The 16,632-nt window shown below is 33.7% G+C and overlaps 1 protein-coding gene and 1 long non-coding RNA gene across 17 annotated transcripts in view; both read right to left on the bottom strand.

The window, feature by feature from the left end:
• LOC135767499 (uncharacterized) overlaps window positions 1-1,812 on the bottom strand; it is a 3,113-nt gene extending 1,301 nt beyond the window's left edge. The window contains exon 1 of one of the 2 annotated variants that reach the window (XR_012336863.1): window positions 1,510-1,812. This is a non-coding gene — a long non-coding RNA (uncharacterized lncRNA). Of the gene's footprint in view, window positions 202-1,509 lie in introns of those variants that run through there. The other variant, XR_010542040.1, reaches the window with a different exon arrangement.
• The window catches only part of LOC135767353 (NLR family CARD domain-containing protein 3-like), a 205,292-nt gene that overhangs the window by 59,663 nt on the left and 128,997 nt on the right, over window positions 1-16,632 (bottom strand). For all 15 annotated transcript variants that reach the window (XM_065276999.1, XM_065277003.1, XM_065277000.1 and 12 more), the window contains exon 7: window positions 4,348-4,521. In XM_065276999.1, the coding sequence (XP_065133071.1) occupies window positions 4,348-4,521 (174 nt within the window). The remainder of the gene's footprint in view (window positions 1-4,347; window positions 4,522-16,632) is intronic.

Raw genomic sequence — 16,632 nt, 5'->3', positions numbered from 1 at the left:
TAGCCATAGAAATAAATAGACATTGTGAAGGAAATGGTAAAAGAAAATTTAGTAACACTTTACTATAAGAGTTTATTCCTTAACATTTGGTAATGCCTTAGCTAATATGAACTAACAATGAACAATATATTTTACAACATTAATAATATTTGATAATGTTCATTGTGCAGAGACAAAGTGATTGATTTAAAAATTTATTAAGTGTTTAAATCTAATATCATGCTATGCTAACAAATAAAACATTACTGTAAGTGTTTAGTCAGTTGTAAAACAAATATATATATATATATATATATATATATATATATATATATATATATATATATATATATATATATATATATATATATATATATATATATATTAGTTGTTATATTATATATTATATCTAAATAAGTCTTTTTTTAATTATAACATCTTGTCTACAGAAAATCTCTGAAAATGCCTCGTTTAGTGCAGAAAATAGCGATTTATAGTGACAAGGTAAAAAGACTGTCCCTTTAATGTTTTACCCGGACCGGCTGCGGTGTAACACGCTATTTCACGCAAAGTTTTTTAACAAGTTAGTAGCTAGCTGCTCACTTTAAAGATAAACATGATCGCCTAAATCTGAGCAATCCTGGTGATGCCAGTTTCCTACACGATGTTATAATGGACTATTTTACATCCAGAGATGAAGGATCAGATGACAGAGACGAGAAGACAAAGGTACGTAAATGCGGAGCCCATTCTCTTTTCGTGCATTGATTTGATGTGTTTTGGAAACTTATATATACTGCATGTAATGCATCTGAAGTGGTGGAAACAATATGCCATAAAAATGTATTGGACAACTTACTGGGAGTGTAAAACGCTTAAGAGAAGATATTCTCTGCTTTTGCGGATATACCGTAATATAATAACAACAACAATACGCGCGGCAATCCCTTTCGTTCATCTGATATTAAGATGGTCTGAATGATATTTGGTCGAAGTTAAAGCTGCGATGAGTTCGATGCATGTATCCAGTTAAATATGAGGTTTCTTGTTTTCACTTCTGTGGAGGAGTTCGGTATGCTGTGTACGGCGTGTCAAGTCCTGTCTGTTTACAACCACAGCCTTACCAAACAGTCGAACTTAATACTTTTCTCTGACGCTAACTGAACGGATGAAACGCCGAGATAAACGACCGTTATGCTGGGACCGCAAGACCGCGCTGGCGGGTTGTCTTTGTCCATTTCGTTAAAAATAGTTTCATTGTCACCACACTTTCATCACAATATAAACTCACCAAAACCCTCATAATTTAGTTAAAACAACCCTATATTCATTAAAAAAGGTGTAAAGCGAGTTAAAGCAGCAGTAGACATCTGTGTGTAACGTTAGCTTACTTTCTGAGGGAGATTGAAACTTTGTTGGCGACCGTTTTTCTCTCTCATTGCACGTTTAAAACAATATTGTGACAAACTATTGACAACATTCTTAAACTAAAAATTAAGTTTTCATGAAACAGAAATATTTCAAACTTACCGAACTGCCAGAAATCAATCGTCCTCCTTCAGCTGCAGCCAGGAGTTGTGCTCTCTCTCCCTCTGTGTGATTTGACGTTGGCGCACTTTCTCTGATTATTGCAAGTACACCTGGCACATTACAGCAATGGCTGCAGCAAGGTTACATCAAGACCAAAATATACTGTAAAATTTTCCCGCTCAAACAAATTTACCCAGAATGCATTATGAACTGCAGTACTGTACTGTAATGTATACATACAGTATAGTACTGTGGATTTTTACAGTAATGTACTGCTAAATCTACAGCGACATCTAACAGTGTACAGTCTGCACAACCAACAGTCATCTGAGCTAAACAGTTCACATCACCTGCAAAAATCACTCCAAGCAACACAACTCTTAACACATGGCTCAAAACAGCTCAGTGCAGCCAAACACAATGCATAACCCTCATTGAGATAACACACACTGTCACTCAGAACACACTGAGAGTAAAAACACGAGCATCAAACACCAATACAGAAAATACAAACTTTTCATCTTTACAGTTTTAATAATTTCAGTGAATTCATACAAAGCAATATTTCTTCACTAATGATTTATTTATTGATTGATTTATCACATGGTTTATTGAAATTTTTAGAACAGAACAATTCTTTAAGGTAAATGAAAATTAGGCATTTGCTTCAATAGCTTCTTTAGTAATTTACAGAATTACAGTAACGGGAAAAAAGGTAGAAACTAAAAGTACATACTGTAATTCAAACAAATAAATGAGGGCAGACCCGGCGCCAGACACAAATTCACGGACGGGCATTTCATTTTTTCAGGGGGGCACAAGTCTGTCCTTATACAATAGACAGTAGATTGTATTGATTATAGACTGAGTTTTGCACTGCAGTTTCTTTTGAAAACTTGTTTATATTTTTGTTTAGTTTTTGTTTGTTTAGGTTATTGTAAATGCATGCATTATGTTTGTTTTGTCTCCAAAATCATCCATCTTAGAGTACGATTTATGGAAAAAAGTAGATAGAATTGCTGCAGTAAAGACTTTACAGTATTTACAACAGGACATTACTGCAATAAAACAAACATATTCAATATTACTTCCATTTACAGTAAAAATACAAACCAAAGCCACTTAAAAATAAAGTAAAAGAAAAATCTCTTCATCTAATCTATTGCGTTTCTACTTGGCCACATGTTCTCACTCACATCACACCTGATATCTTCTCTGGCAAGGCATCTTGGGAAGAATCTTTTGCCATGTCTTATCCACCCCTGACAGTGTTCAGGTGTAATGTCTGGGAATGCACCATCTATTGCATCCAGGTGGGACTGGAGGAAAACCTTCCCCTTGTCCTGGTGGTCTTCCGTTGACTTGTGCAGCCATATATCTTATTTTTCGTGTTGCTCATATTGTTCCTTTACCACACAAGATCGACCTAAAGAGGCCCTCCTTAACTCTATTGTATACCATACAGTCATGCAATTGAAAGAACCTGAATGTGTTTCCTAGGTGGGAATCAGTTGTGATTTATATATTTGCATTTGTACAATAAGTTGTTTTTCAATCCCAATGGAATAAAATACAGGAGATATATTTATGTTTCAATTCATCATATAAACAGCTGTTTACTTTGACTATAAGCGAGGTTTAGCACATGGGGCCCTATTTTAACAATCTGAAACGCAAGTGTGAAGCGCAATGCGCAAGTGAGTTTGTGGGCGGATCTTGGGCGCTGTTGCTATTTTCCCGGCGTGAGAAATAACTCTTGCGCCGGGCGCAAATCAATAAGGGGTTGGTCTGAAGTAGGTTCATTATTCATAGGTGTGGTTTGGGCGTAACGTCAAATAAACCAATCAGAACGCTATCCAACATTCCCTTTAAACGCAAGGGCGCAAGTTCCATGGCAGGTTGCTATTATTATGACGGATTTACCAGGCGTACGCCAGGAGCGGTTTACAGCCGAGGAGACCCACGTTCTTGTAAGAGCAGTCAAAGACAAAGAAGTTGTTTTGTATGGGGATGGGAGAAACCCGCCCAAATCAGCGTCGGTTAAACAGGCGTGAGAGGAAATAGCCACAGTCTCATCAGCTGGCATCCCCATCGTTGCGCCAGACCAAATGTAGACAGCTGACAGAAATAAGAACAGCCTGTTTGGTAATAAGAGAGATTTGATGTCTTTTGAGTTGAGTTTTAGTTCTTGTGTTTCTCTTTTCTTCAGCGATTCTGCTCATTATCAGGTGTCTTCAATAATTAAAAAATCATCACTTAAATGTTTACTTAAGTATCCAATTGACTCTAACACTGCTTCAATGTTACTTTAACACATCGGTCTCGGCTTGGATTCGACTACAACACTAGTTGATTTATTACAAACAGTATGAATGTTTTTTAATGATTGATCCTAAAAAAGTTGCGGTGGCAATGATGTCATGTAATCCGCGCCATACAGAAGGTTTTAAAGGTAACGTTATTTTGAATGTATTCTATCATTATTGCTATTTTTACAGTGAAAGAAATTTATTTTGCCTTTTGTAATTATTTGTGTAATTATAGTGATAAAGTTTATGGCTCGCTTTTGTGTGGATCAGGAAGCTTTTCACGTCCAATTGAAAAGACCTTCCCACCTTATAGAACACCCATTGGTCCAAAATGTCATTGAAACACACCAGTGGCTTTGCTGCCATCAGGATTAAACATGTTACCCCTTAAACCCAACAGAGCCCCCCCCCTACAAAACAAATCCCAATTTAACCCTGTACATACTATAAATATTCTCATTATTTTTTAACACATCTATAGTTATGCGCTGGCACATAAAATAATTTGATTGTTTTGACAGTCACTTACTGTAGTTTCTGTAGTTTACAGTGTGGATCCTTCAGTAGATCAGAGAGCAGCTTCACTCCTGAATCTCCTGGATTATTATAGTTCAGATCCAGTTCTCTCAGATGTGATGGGTTTGATCTCAGAGCTGCAGCCAAAGCCGCATAACCTTCATCTCCAATATCACAGCAACAAAGCCTACAGACAGAAGGAGAAAAGCTCACACTTAAAGGGGCCATGGCATGAAAATCTGACTTTTCCCATGTTTAAGTGCTATAATTGGGTTCCCAGTGCTTCTATCAACCTAGAAAATGTGAAAAAAAATCAACCCAGTAATTTAGTTTGGGTAAACCATTCTCTTGCAAGCATGTGAAAAATGTGATCATTGAAATTAGGCTCTCCTTGTGATGTCATAAGGAGCTCTTATTATAATAATACTGCCCCTTAATCTTACTATCACACCACACAGCCATTTAGTGCAGGGAGAAAGAGAGAGAGAGAGAGAAATAATTGACAGCAAAATTGAGTTTCAATTACAACAAACCACCATCATTGTGATCAGTGTTTGAATTTCATCAGCTCATTTGCATTTTAACCCTTTAACTGCCAGCTCAACCAAACGGTTGAGCACATTTTGAGTCCCTATATTTTATTGAGAGGAGTACCTAACTTAACTCAAGCTGATTGAGCCATCTCTACTATTTGTGTAAGATATGTTTTGCCAAAAAAATCCACTAGATATCAATGTATCAATCAACAGCACTTGTCACAACACATCTTGTTATGTGGATTTTAGAAATAAAAAAATCACTTCTGTTATATGAACTGTTCTTGTTGAAATTTTGCAAGGAAACCATATTTTTTTGACATATTACACTGTAAGAGCCCTAACTTTACAAAATTATGTTACTTGGTGCCATGAAAAAACTTTCATATGTTTCGAATAATTTTTCAAAAACATGCTCAACCAAACGGTTGATTTGTCACTTAATGGTAAAAGTAGAAAAGCTAGGGTAATGTTTTCAGATCATCCATTTCTACAGTCAGAGTGTACTATTTGCTATGAAATATACATTTCTGATCATTCACAGCTATGAATATGACACAGCTATTGTTATTTCTTATTTAATATATTGAGATCATTTCTTAAGTATGTATTTTTGCCACTTCTGGATATTTTTTTGAAATAACTATAATGAATTCATATAATTAATGTATGGAAATCATAATTACTCATTAATTAATCAATAATTACTTCTTAAATGATGTTTTAAATTGTTTGAAGGATTGTTCGCAATGTTGGCTTACTCTACACAGCATTGCTGGTTTACAAATAAATGTTAAAGGGGCCATGTCACAAGATTTTTTTAAGATGTCAAATAAATCTTTGGTGTCCCCAGAGCACATATGTGATGTTTTAGCTCAAAATATCATATAAATAATTTATTATAGCATGTTAAAATTGCTACTTTGCAGGTGTGAGCAAAAATGTGCAGTTTGGGTGTGTCCTTTAAAATGCAAATGAGCGGATGAAAAGCAAACACCGATCACAATGATGGTGGTTTGTTGAAATTGAAACTTAGTTGTGCTGTGAATTATTTTCTCTGTCTCTCCCTCTCTGTATTAAAACACTGGAAATGGCAGTGCTGTGGTTGGAAAGTGCAAATTAAGGGTTGGTATTATTATAATAAGGGCTCCTTCTGACATCACAAGGGGAGCCACATTTCAATTACCTGTTTTTTCACATGCTTACAGAGAATGGTTTACCAAAACTAAGTTACTGGGTTGATCTTTCTCACATTTGCTAGGTTGATAGAAGCACTGTGGACCCAATCATAGCACTTAAACATGGAAAATCTCAGATTTTCATGCCGTGACCCCTTTAATTTATCTAAAAAAAGACAAAAAAAATTATTTTGCACTACCAAACTTGACAGTGTGTTTCTTAAATCATAAAATACTAATATGCCATTGTATTACTATCTTTGGCCTTCTTTTATTTTAGGTTTTAAATGCAGAATATCCTTATTTTTGTTAATTTTGGTCATTTTTATTGCAAAAAACATGAAAACATGTGATGTCCTACGTTAAAATGAAAACCTGAAATATTTTAATATGTTATACTTCAATAAATAAAGAAGATTTAATATACAAAACCATTTTATTGGATTATGTTTGTAAAAAATTAGTATTATAGTTCATATTTTCTAATTTCCATAGTATGTGTTTGAATTCCTTTAAGTGACATATCAACCGTTTGGTAGAGGCCGATTTTTAAAAAATTATGGGATATGTTGAAAAAAATACATTGATTGTGTTAAGTGTTGACATAAGGAGATAAGAAATGCAAACAAAAAAATTTTCAAATGGCTTTTTCTTGGTGTGGCAGTTAAAGGGTTAAAGGACACACTCCAAATGCCACATTTTTGCTCACACCAACAAAGTATCAATTTTAACATGGTAATAAATTATCTAAATGGTATTTTGAGCTAAAACTTGTGTTTGTGTACTCTGGGGGACACCAAAGATTTATTTTACTTCTTAAAATAGTCTTGTGACATGGCCCCTTTAAAGCAAAATAAAGTCATGAATTATAATTATATGACTATTATTTACTAATATTTTATAATTATTATTGGTGACTAAAAAGAAATATTTATTTACAGATGAAAAATAAAACAATAAGTGTGTGTGTGTGTGTGTGTGTGTTTATGCTCAAAAATTAACTTTTTTGCACTTTTAAGTGTAAATAAAATCAGGGGCGTTGCTAGACATAAAGCTCTACTGGGGCACAGGCCCCCAATTTTTTGCTGACTTTTTTTTAAAGCCTGCTGTGTGCGAGAAGTGTGCAACACTTCTATACAGTGTCCTTTGCTTAACCCACTATTCTAGTGCAACAGTTACTGCGAAAGATACATATATACAAGTGTAATCTTCATCATACCTAACATTATTAACATGTTTGAAAGCATAAATGGCATAAAATGTTTGGAAATAATGACAGCAGAGAAATATTTTCTACATTATACAATGATAGCAATGATTATTAACTTATTTTTTACAAGAATATTTTAAGAAACCAGTCATTTTATGACTGCTATACTAAATAATCTCAGTCATTGTTACTGCTAACTGTTATGTAAGTTAGTGTTCTAGAGTTGAATATTAGTAAACTAAATATTAATTTCATATCTGAAAATACAGAACAGTCTAACACATACATCTGTTGATTTTCTCAGCAACGATGCAATCCTATAGACTTGACAAGAGGTTTTCCTGAGATTTTTCCTCTGTTTGAGACCTGACAGGGTGAGGATGTAATGTAGTTTGTCTAACCTCCCTTAAACTCATCATCTCCCTTTCTTCCTCCCTTTCCCTGCTTTGCACAAAACATTTCTGATGTACATCTACAGAAGCCAATAATGATCAAGTCAAAATAAGATTAGCATTATTATTTAGAAACTTACTTTAGTTTCGTTATGCTTTTATAAGCACTCGCGTGGCGTCACCTTTTGAATGCGGTTGTGCGCGGTGAACGCAAACGCACGCGGCCATGGATACATGCGTGCACGCGTCAATGCGACTGCTTCGTCGCTTTTACAAGCCTAAATTGGGTAACTACTTTGCATAAAAATCCGTTTTTGCCGCGATTGTCTTTGTAAAGGAATACACCAGTTAACTGCTAAAATTTAAACTTGAGATTAATACACCGGGGCACAAAAGATTTGGGGCACGTGCCCCAGTAAAAGGGGTCTAGCGACGCCCCTGAATAAAATTAAAATAAGGTTATAATAAAGTGCAAAAAGTAAAATCTATTTTGTAAAACTACTTTAACAGTTTAGTTAGTTGTGTTGTTGTGAGAGGACTGATTCTTAAAAGGGGTCAGAGTGTGAAAATTAGACTTTTTTCATGTTTAAGTGCTATAATTGTGTCCCCAAGTGCTTCTATAAACCTAGAAAATGTGATAAAGATCAACCCATTAACTTAATTTGAGTAAGCCATTTTCTGCAAGCATGTGAAAAATTAGGTTGTTTAGATTTCGCCTGTTTTGTGAGGTAGGTAGCAAGGCAACTTAAATCCCAATTTTTTTGTACTTACAAACATACTAAATTTTATTTGTAGGTAAAAATATAGAACATTTCCTATGCATTTAATAATGGCAAAGAGAGCGCAAAAGAGGAACTTTACAGACACAGAAATTGAGTTACTGGTGGATGAGGTTAAATCCTAATAACACATGCTGTTTGGTTCACTTAGTGTGGGAGGAATGCCTAACAAAAGAAAACAAATCTGCATGCGAACATGTTACCAGTGCATTTAATTCCGTTGGATATGACATTTCTAGAAATAAAAAGGTGGTTTGACATTAAATTATCATCAAAAAAAAAAAACGCGTCACAGCACATCGACGTGAAATCATTGCAACTAGAGAAGGACAGACAACGACAGAGCTTTACACCGTGGACAGCCATATACACTGTCAGAAATAAAGGTCCAAAACGGTACCTTTTCTGTCACTGGGGCTGTACCCTAAGTTTCTGTTTGGTACCTTTACAGGAATACAAAACAGAATACAATTTTGGGTAGATTACCGTACCTTTAGGACCTACATTGTTAGAAAAAAGTCAAAATATGTACCCTAGCTGTCAGTGGGGCAGCACCCTTTAAGAAGGTTATTGTATGGACCATTAGGTACAGATGTGTAAATATTTAGTAACAATATCCCAGCTAACAGAAAAAAGTTCTAAGAACGTTCCCTGAAAGTTCCCAAGGTTCCCAAAAACGTTCTGCCAATGGAAAAAGTGTCCAGTTTTCTTGACGTTCTAAGAACGTTTTTGTGTTGTCTCAACATTAGAGCAATGTTACATTTTACCATTTTTAAATGTTATGACAATGTCATGTTTTAATCTTCACACAATGTTTAAAACAACAACTGTTTATTGTGTTGACTTGTTTGATTGTTATGTAAATGATAGAGAAACATTGCATTTTATTATTTTATAAAACATTATTTCTGAATGTTTAGTAAATATATTGCTGTAGAAAACTTAATTCACTTATCAGGTTTAGATGTTGATGTTTTGTTTAATTTTAAGTCACCATTATTGTGATTAGTGTTTGTTTTAGTTGAATTCTTGACTCTTGACATTTTCCTTGCTAGTTTTTTCCCTGGTTGTCTTAACTTTGTGTTAATACACCACATTTGTTATGAACATGTAAAGTTAATAGTTTAATTCTGTGGTGGTAGATACATAATGATAAAGATCATCACCTAATTAATTTACTAATCAAAAGTTTATTTTCTGTCAATAATGTAAATGAGATCCAGTACTTTCACAGCAGTTTGTCATTAAGGAGTTTTAGAAACTTTGGACAAAAAATATCTGCTGTATAATTGGGACGCACAAACATAAAGAATCAAAGTATAAATATCAACCATGGTGACAAATAAATGAAAAACTAAATGCTGCAATGCATGCTGGGTATCAACAAATTACAAATCTCATTCAGGACTCCCAGCATGCAATGCAGCATGGTTAAATAATGTTTTTTTACAATTTTATTTGTCACCATGGTTGAGATTCATACTCTGATTCTTGAGGTTTGTGTGTCCCAATTGTACAACGGATATTTTTTGTCCAAAGTTTCTAAAACTCTTTAATGACAAACTGCTGTGAAAGTGTTAGATCTCATTTACATTATTGACAGAAAACACACTTTTGATTAGTAAATTAATTAGGTGATGATCTTTACCATTATGTACCAACTACCACAGAGTTACACTATTAACTTAACATGTCCATAACAAATGTGCTGCATTAACACAAAGTTAACACAACCAAGGAAAAAACTAGCAAGCAAAGAGTCAAGAGTCAAGAGCCCAACTAAAACAAACACTAATCACAATAATGGTGACTTAAAATTAAACAAAACATCAACATCTAAGTCTAATAAGTGATTTGTGTTTTCTACAGCAATATATTTACTGAACATTCAGAAATAATGTTTTATAAAATAATAAAATGCATTGTTTCTCTATCATTTACATAACAGTCAAACAAGTCAATGTAATAAACAGTTGTTGTTTTAAACATTGTGTTAACATTAAAACATGACATTGTCATAACGTTTAAAAATGGTAAAATGTAACATTCCTCTAACGTTGAGACAACACAAAAACGTTCTTAGAACGTCAAGAAAACTGGACACTTTTTCCGTTGGCAGAACGTTTTTGGGAACCTTGGGAACTTTCAGGGAACGTTCTTAGAACTTTTTTCTATTAGCTGGGATGTACCTTTGAGATACTAATATATATTTTTGAGGTACTAATAAGCTCTCTTTGGTCCCAGCCTGTACTTCTGAAGTACTAAAATAAAATCCTTAGGTGCAAAGCTGTACTTTTTGAAAGGGTACAGCCCTAATGACAGAAAAGGTACAGTTTTGTACCTTTATTTCTGAGAGTGTATAACCAGCATCATCGGCGCAATCTTTAAAAACGCACTCCCGGCGGAATGGATGATTTGCCAAGTCTTCCAATAACGCAAGATAAGTTACTGTATCAAGCATTTGTTGGAGCATTCATTTATATAAATCACAAATAAATCATTAACCAGAGGTGTAAAGTACACAGCAAAATCCCCAGTGTTAAATTAACACTGCTCGGTGTTTATATAATCCACACCAAGATTGGTGTTAAAAAAACACTAAATCAGTGTTAAAGTTAATAAGATAATGAAGTGATTGAGTCATTAATAGTGAACACCTGCTGGTCATTCCGTGTCAAATCAACTCAATTTTGGAATGGTTCCTGTCTTTAAATTTTTATTTTGTTGACTCTTTTTCTGGAGAAAGTAATACTAAAATGAGGAAGAAAGCCAAATTATTAAATGCAATAGATGAAATCACCATAGTTAAATGAACACTATCATCATCTCTTTTTGAAAACTAAAATTACAACTTGCTTGCAGAGTTACATGGATGATAGGTTTAACTTCTAAAGAACTGCTGTAAATCTGGTTAATAAAGTAAGTCACCATTGCTCCGATTAGTGTTTCCTTTAGTTGGGTACTTGGGTCTTGAAGTTTAGTGTTAGTTTTCTTCTGCTCATTGTGGCAGTGTGTTTAGAAAACACATCTGTTAAAGCAGAGGAAGATGAGAGAAATGAAGTCTATACCCGTTACTATGTTAATTATTATGAAAGTACAAGTCTTGGGATTCAATGATATCATAAAAAGTAATCACTGAATATAAGTTTTTAATTTATGTTCTGCCAACCCTGTGAGGCTCCCATGAATTCCAACAGTGCTGTAAAAGTCCACATACCCTGAAGAGTTAAATATTGTTTACCCAAATCTAATCTGTGGTTTAAGTCAGACACACTGAGACTTCAACAATCAGCCTATAAAACACAATCATGGTGACAAACAACAACAAAGCTTCATGCCGCAATGCATGCTGGGTACCGGATTGTAGAAAACTCATTCATAAATCCCATCATGCATTGCAACATGACAAAAATTTAGCAACTTTCTTACCATTAACTGTCACCATTGTTGAGATTTGTATCAGAAATCATGAAGTCTCTCTTAAGCAAAAAACAACAACAAAAAAAAAAACACACTAAAGCATTAACAGTGTGTTGCAGTCTCATTCAATGTCATTTGCATAGAGCTTTTTATATGCCTGTTTATTCATAATAAATTTGTGATCAAACATTTCAATGATTTGTAGAGTAGAATATAATAAAAATAAACTGAGAAGGTCTGGAAGGTTTTCCCTCTACATGAAGCAATGAACAAGTGATCTTACTAAAACATTGTTGCTATTGCTAAAAGAGCAGAGCTAGATCAGTGAAGGTCAAGGGACAAATGCCTAACTAAAGGAAACACTAATCACAGTAATGGTGACTTCAAATGAACTCATAACAAAAACAAACTTAAGATTTAATGTGATACATTTTGTGATAAATGTCTATTTGACTTGTGAGACATCACAGAATATTTGTCTACTAAATCACGCGTATGGATACTGGAATAGTTGAGCACTTGTATTTTGTTCTGACAGCTGTTTAGAAGTTAAACTTATCCATTTAGAAAATAACTCTGCAAGTTATCATTTTATTTTTCAAACAGAGATGCTGATAGAGAGGCAAACGTGAAAGATTGCAGCTTTTGGAGGCATACACCCAACAGTATTCATCTATTGCATTTAATAATTTGTCTTTCTTTATTATTTTAGTATTTTCTCCAGAAAACGAATCATCAAAATAAAAATTTAGAGACAGGAAAATGTCCAAAATGTAATTGATTTGAATGACCAGCAGGTGTTTACCATTAATGTCTTAATCATCACTTCATTATCTCATTAACTTTAACACTGATTCAGAGTTATATTTTTAACACCAGTCTTTTTTAACACCGATCTTGGTGTGGATTATATAAACACCAAATAGTGTTGATTTAACACTGGTAGAGTTAATTTAACACTGGGGATTTTCCTGTGTACTCAAGTAAATGTACTTCGTTACTGTACTTAAGTATTTTTTGGGCTACTTTGTACTTGTACTGAGTATCAAAAATATAGGCAACTTTTACTCTCTACTCAATTACATTTTTGATTGGGTATTTGTACTCTTTACTCCACTACATTTGAAATGACACTTAACGTTACTCGCTACATTGTTTATTCGTCAAATAAAAACGAGACGAAAGTGTCAGAGGGTGATGATGGATAGAATCTGTGGTCGCGAGGATACACGCACACACACAACTGAGGGACTTCATTTGGCTCTGCGCAGAGCAACCGTATGAAATCAAAGTACTGCGAGAGCGAATCAAATGCATATGGAGAAGTCTGGTCTCGCGGTACTTTGATGTCAAACGCTGAATGGCTTGCGTTGAGCCTCCGTAGCGGGACATCTGCGTGCTGCGTATGTAATAAACTGTAGAGAAAAGTTCGCGTCTGGTCTGAGAGAAGAGATAAAGAGCAAACATATGTATGCATATCACATTTGCTTCAGTCAAGGGACCATTTTTTAAACATGTGATGCTACAATCAAAACAAAAGTTATGCGCGATTGCAGGAGGGTCATCCCGCAACTCAAAGGCAAGCACAAATGTTTATATACTCTGATGCTACTTTATCAGCTAACCTGAGCTGGTACATAACTTGATATAACTTACTATATAAGCCAAAATAAACCAGCGAGGTCCTGTACTGATTGCCCGAGTAACTTAAGTACATTATAAGATTGATAATAAGTTAATTTCACTGTCCTCACATTTAATCAAGTATGCTGTAATGTATTTACTGTAAGAGGGATGCATGACGGAAGAAATGTTGTGCACTTGTGAGATATGTAGTACACAGTAAAACTCCCAGTGTTAAATTAACACTGCTGGGAGCATATATGGTCCCACTCTACAGAGTGTTAAATTTACACTGAATCAGTGTTAAAGTTAATGAGATAATGAAGTGATGATTAAGACATTAATGGTGAACACCTGCTGGTCATTTCGTGTCAAATCAACTTAATTTTAGAATTGTTCCTGTCTCTAAGTTTTTATTTTCTTTTTCTGGAGAAAGTAATACTAAAATGATGAAAAAGGTCAAAATATTAAATGCAATAGATATATAAAAACTGTTGTGTGTATATATGATTCTATCTTACAGAGTTTTAAAAAGTTACACTGAAGCAGAGTAAAAAGCTGCCAACTTTCACTTTTGCCTCTCTACCATCATCTCTGTTTCAAACCTAAAATTACAACTTGCTTGTAGAGTTATTTTGTAGAGGATGATAAGTTTAACTTCTAAACAACTGTTGTCAGAAAAAAATAAAAGTGCTCCAGCATTCCAGCATCCACACATGTGACTTAGTAGACAAATCTTCTTTCTTATAAAATGTAATCACAAGTCAAATGGATATTTATCACAAAAATTATCACAATAAATCTCCAGTTTGTGTTTTAGATTTATTTGAAGTCACCATTATTGTGATTAGTGTTTCCTTTAGTTAGGCGTTTGTCTCTTAACCTTCACTAAACTAACTCTCCAATATTAGCAATTGCAACAGTGTTTCAATAAAAGCACTTGTTTGTTGCTTGATGTAGAAAAAATCCTATCAACCCATCTAAAATTGCTTGTTTTAAAAATATTAATATATGATATGAGAAAGGTAAAGAAAAAAGCATAAAAATGTTTCTCTATGCAAATGGCACAGTTTAGGATAAGGGTGCTTTGATTCTAGTTGTTTTTTTTTTGTTCAGAGAGTCTTTATGACTTCGGATACAAATCTCAACAATGGTGAGAGTAAATGGTAAGAAAGTTGCACAATTGTGTCATGTTGCAATGCATGATGGGAGTTATGAAAGAGTTTTCTACAATCCTGGTACCCAGCATGCATTGCGGCATGAAGCTTTGTTGTTGATTGTCACCATGATTGTGTTTTATAGGCTGATTGTTGATGTCATGAAGCTTTGTTGTTGATTGTCACCATGATTGTGTTTTATAGGGTGATTGTTGATGTCTCAGGGTGTCCGACTGAAACCACAGATTAGATTTGTGTAAAAAAATTAACTCTTAAGGGTATGGATTTACAGCATAGGAACATCACAGGTTTGACTGAACATAAAAAAATGTAACTTACATTTAGTGTTTGTTTTTTTTTGTTTGAGATCAGTTAATCACGATATTCAACAACTACTGTAGCACACCAACAGTTTATAACTTCATCTGTGTCACCTCCCTCTGCTCCAACAAATGTGTTTAATAACCACAATAAACAAAAGAAGGCCAACTCTAATTTTCAAGACTCAAGTGCCCAACTAATGGAAACACTAATCGGGAAAATGGTGACTCACTTTATTAACCAGAAATACAGCTGTTGTATAGAGATTAAACTTATCATCCATGTAATTCTACAAGCAAGTTGTAACTTTAAGTTTCAAACAGAGATGATGATAGAGAGGCAAAAGTTAAAGATGGCTCTGCTTCAGTGTAACTTTTTAAAACTCTGTAAGATAGAATCATATATACACACAGCAGTTTTTATATATCTTTTGCATTTAATATTTTGACCTTTTTTATCATGTTAGTATTACTTTCTCCAGAAAAATAAAATAAAAACTTAGAGACAGGAACAATTCTAAAATTAAGTTGATTTGACATGAAATGACCAGCAGGTGTTCACCATTAATGTCTTAATCATCACTTCATTATCTCATTAACTTTAACACTGATTCAGTGTAAATTTAACACTTTTTAGAGTGGGACCATATATGCTCCCAGCAGTGTTAAATTAACACTGGGAGTTTTACTGTGTACGTAACACCACTGTGTTTACAATTAATCTTTCAAATGAACAACTTCACGTTTTTAATATGCATTATCATATTTCTGTTGGTGTAATTTTAGTTTACTGGAATTTTCTAAATATAAAAATTATATCTTTTTTAGGATAGGCCTATATAAGAATATTTGGTAACACTTTACAACAAGGTTCATTAGTTAACAGTAGTTAATGTATTAACCAACTTGAACAAACCATGAGCAATACATTTGTTACATCATTTATTCATCTTTGTTAATGTTAGTTAATAAAAATGTAAGCTTTAATTGTTTGTTCATGTTAGTTCAGAGTGCATTAACTAATGTTAACAAGATTTTAATAAAGTATTAGTAATTGTTGAAATTAATATTAACAAAGATGAATAAATGCTGTATAAGTGCAGTTCATTATCAGTTCATGTTAACCAATGTAGCTAACTAATATTAACCAATGAACCCCACTGTAAATTGATACCATATATTTATATCACAAAGTTAGGCTATATATTTTTCAGCATGGCACATTCAAGTACACAATGACACTAGACTAAAATTAAATGGGTTTAAATTAAATGTAATTTAGATTTCTAGACTAAAATCTTATGGCATTTAGATGAATAAAATTAGACAAAAAACTAAATCAATTCAGATGACAAAAATATGACTAAAACTAAATAAAATTTTAGTCAAAAGAAGACTATGACTATGTTTAATCTGTGTTTGTTCTGCCAGGTCAAAATTTTGAGGTGTTTGATTTCTTTTCTATATTAGGAAATAAAACCTCATAAATAAACTTTCACTGCCCAGACCTACAATGTCTCTTTGTGTTGAGGACTAGTGCATCTTTGAGCCAACATTCAGTACGAGTAAAAATACTTGAGTACTTTTAAATTGGGTTACTTTAATACTTTTACTCAAGTCGTATTTAAATTGGTGACTTGTAACTTGTAGTGGAGTAATTTTTACAGTAAGGAATTTGTACTT

This window comes from Paramisgurnus dabryanus, chromosome 6 (assembly GCF_030506205.2).
Source record: "Paramisgurnus dabryanus chromosome 6, PD_genome_1.1, whole genome shotgun sequence".
In the NCBI taxonomy this organism is placed as follows: Eukaryota; Metazoa; Chordata; class Actinopteri; order Cypriniformes; family Cobitidae; genus Paramisgurnus; species Paramisgurnus dabryanus.
Note: the sequence above shows the minus strand (reverse complement) of the source record. Positions and strands in the feature narration are given on the sequence as shown.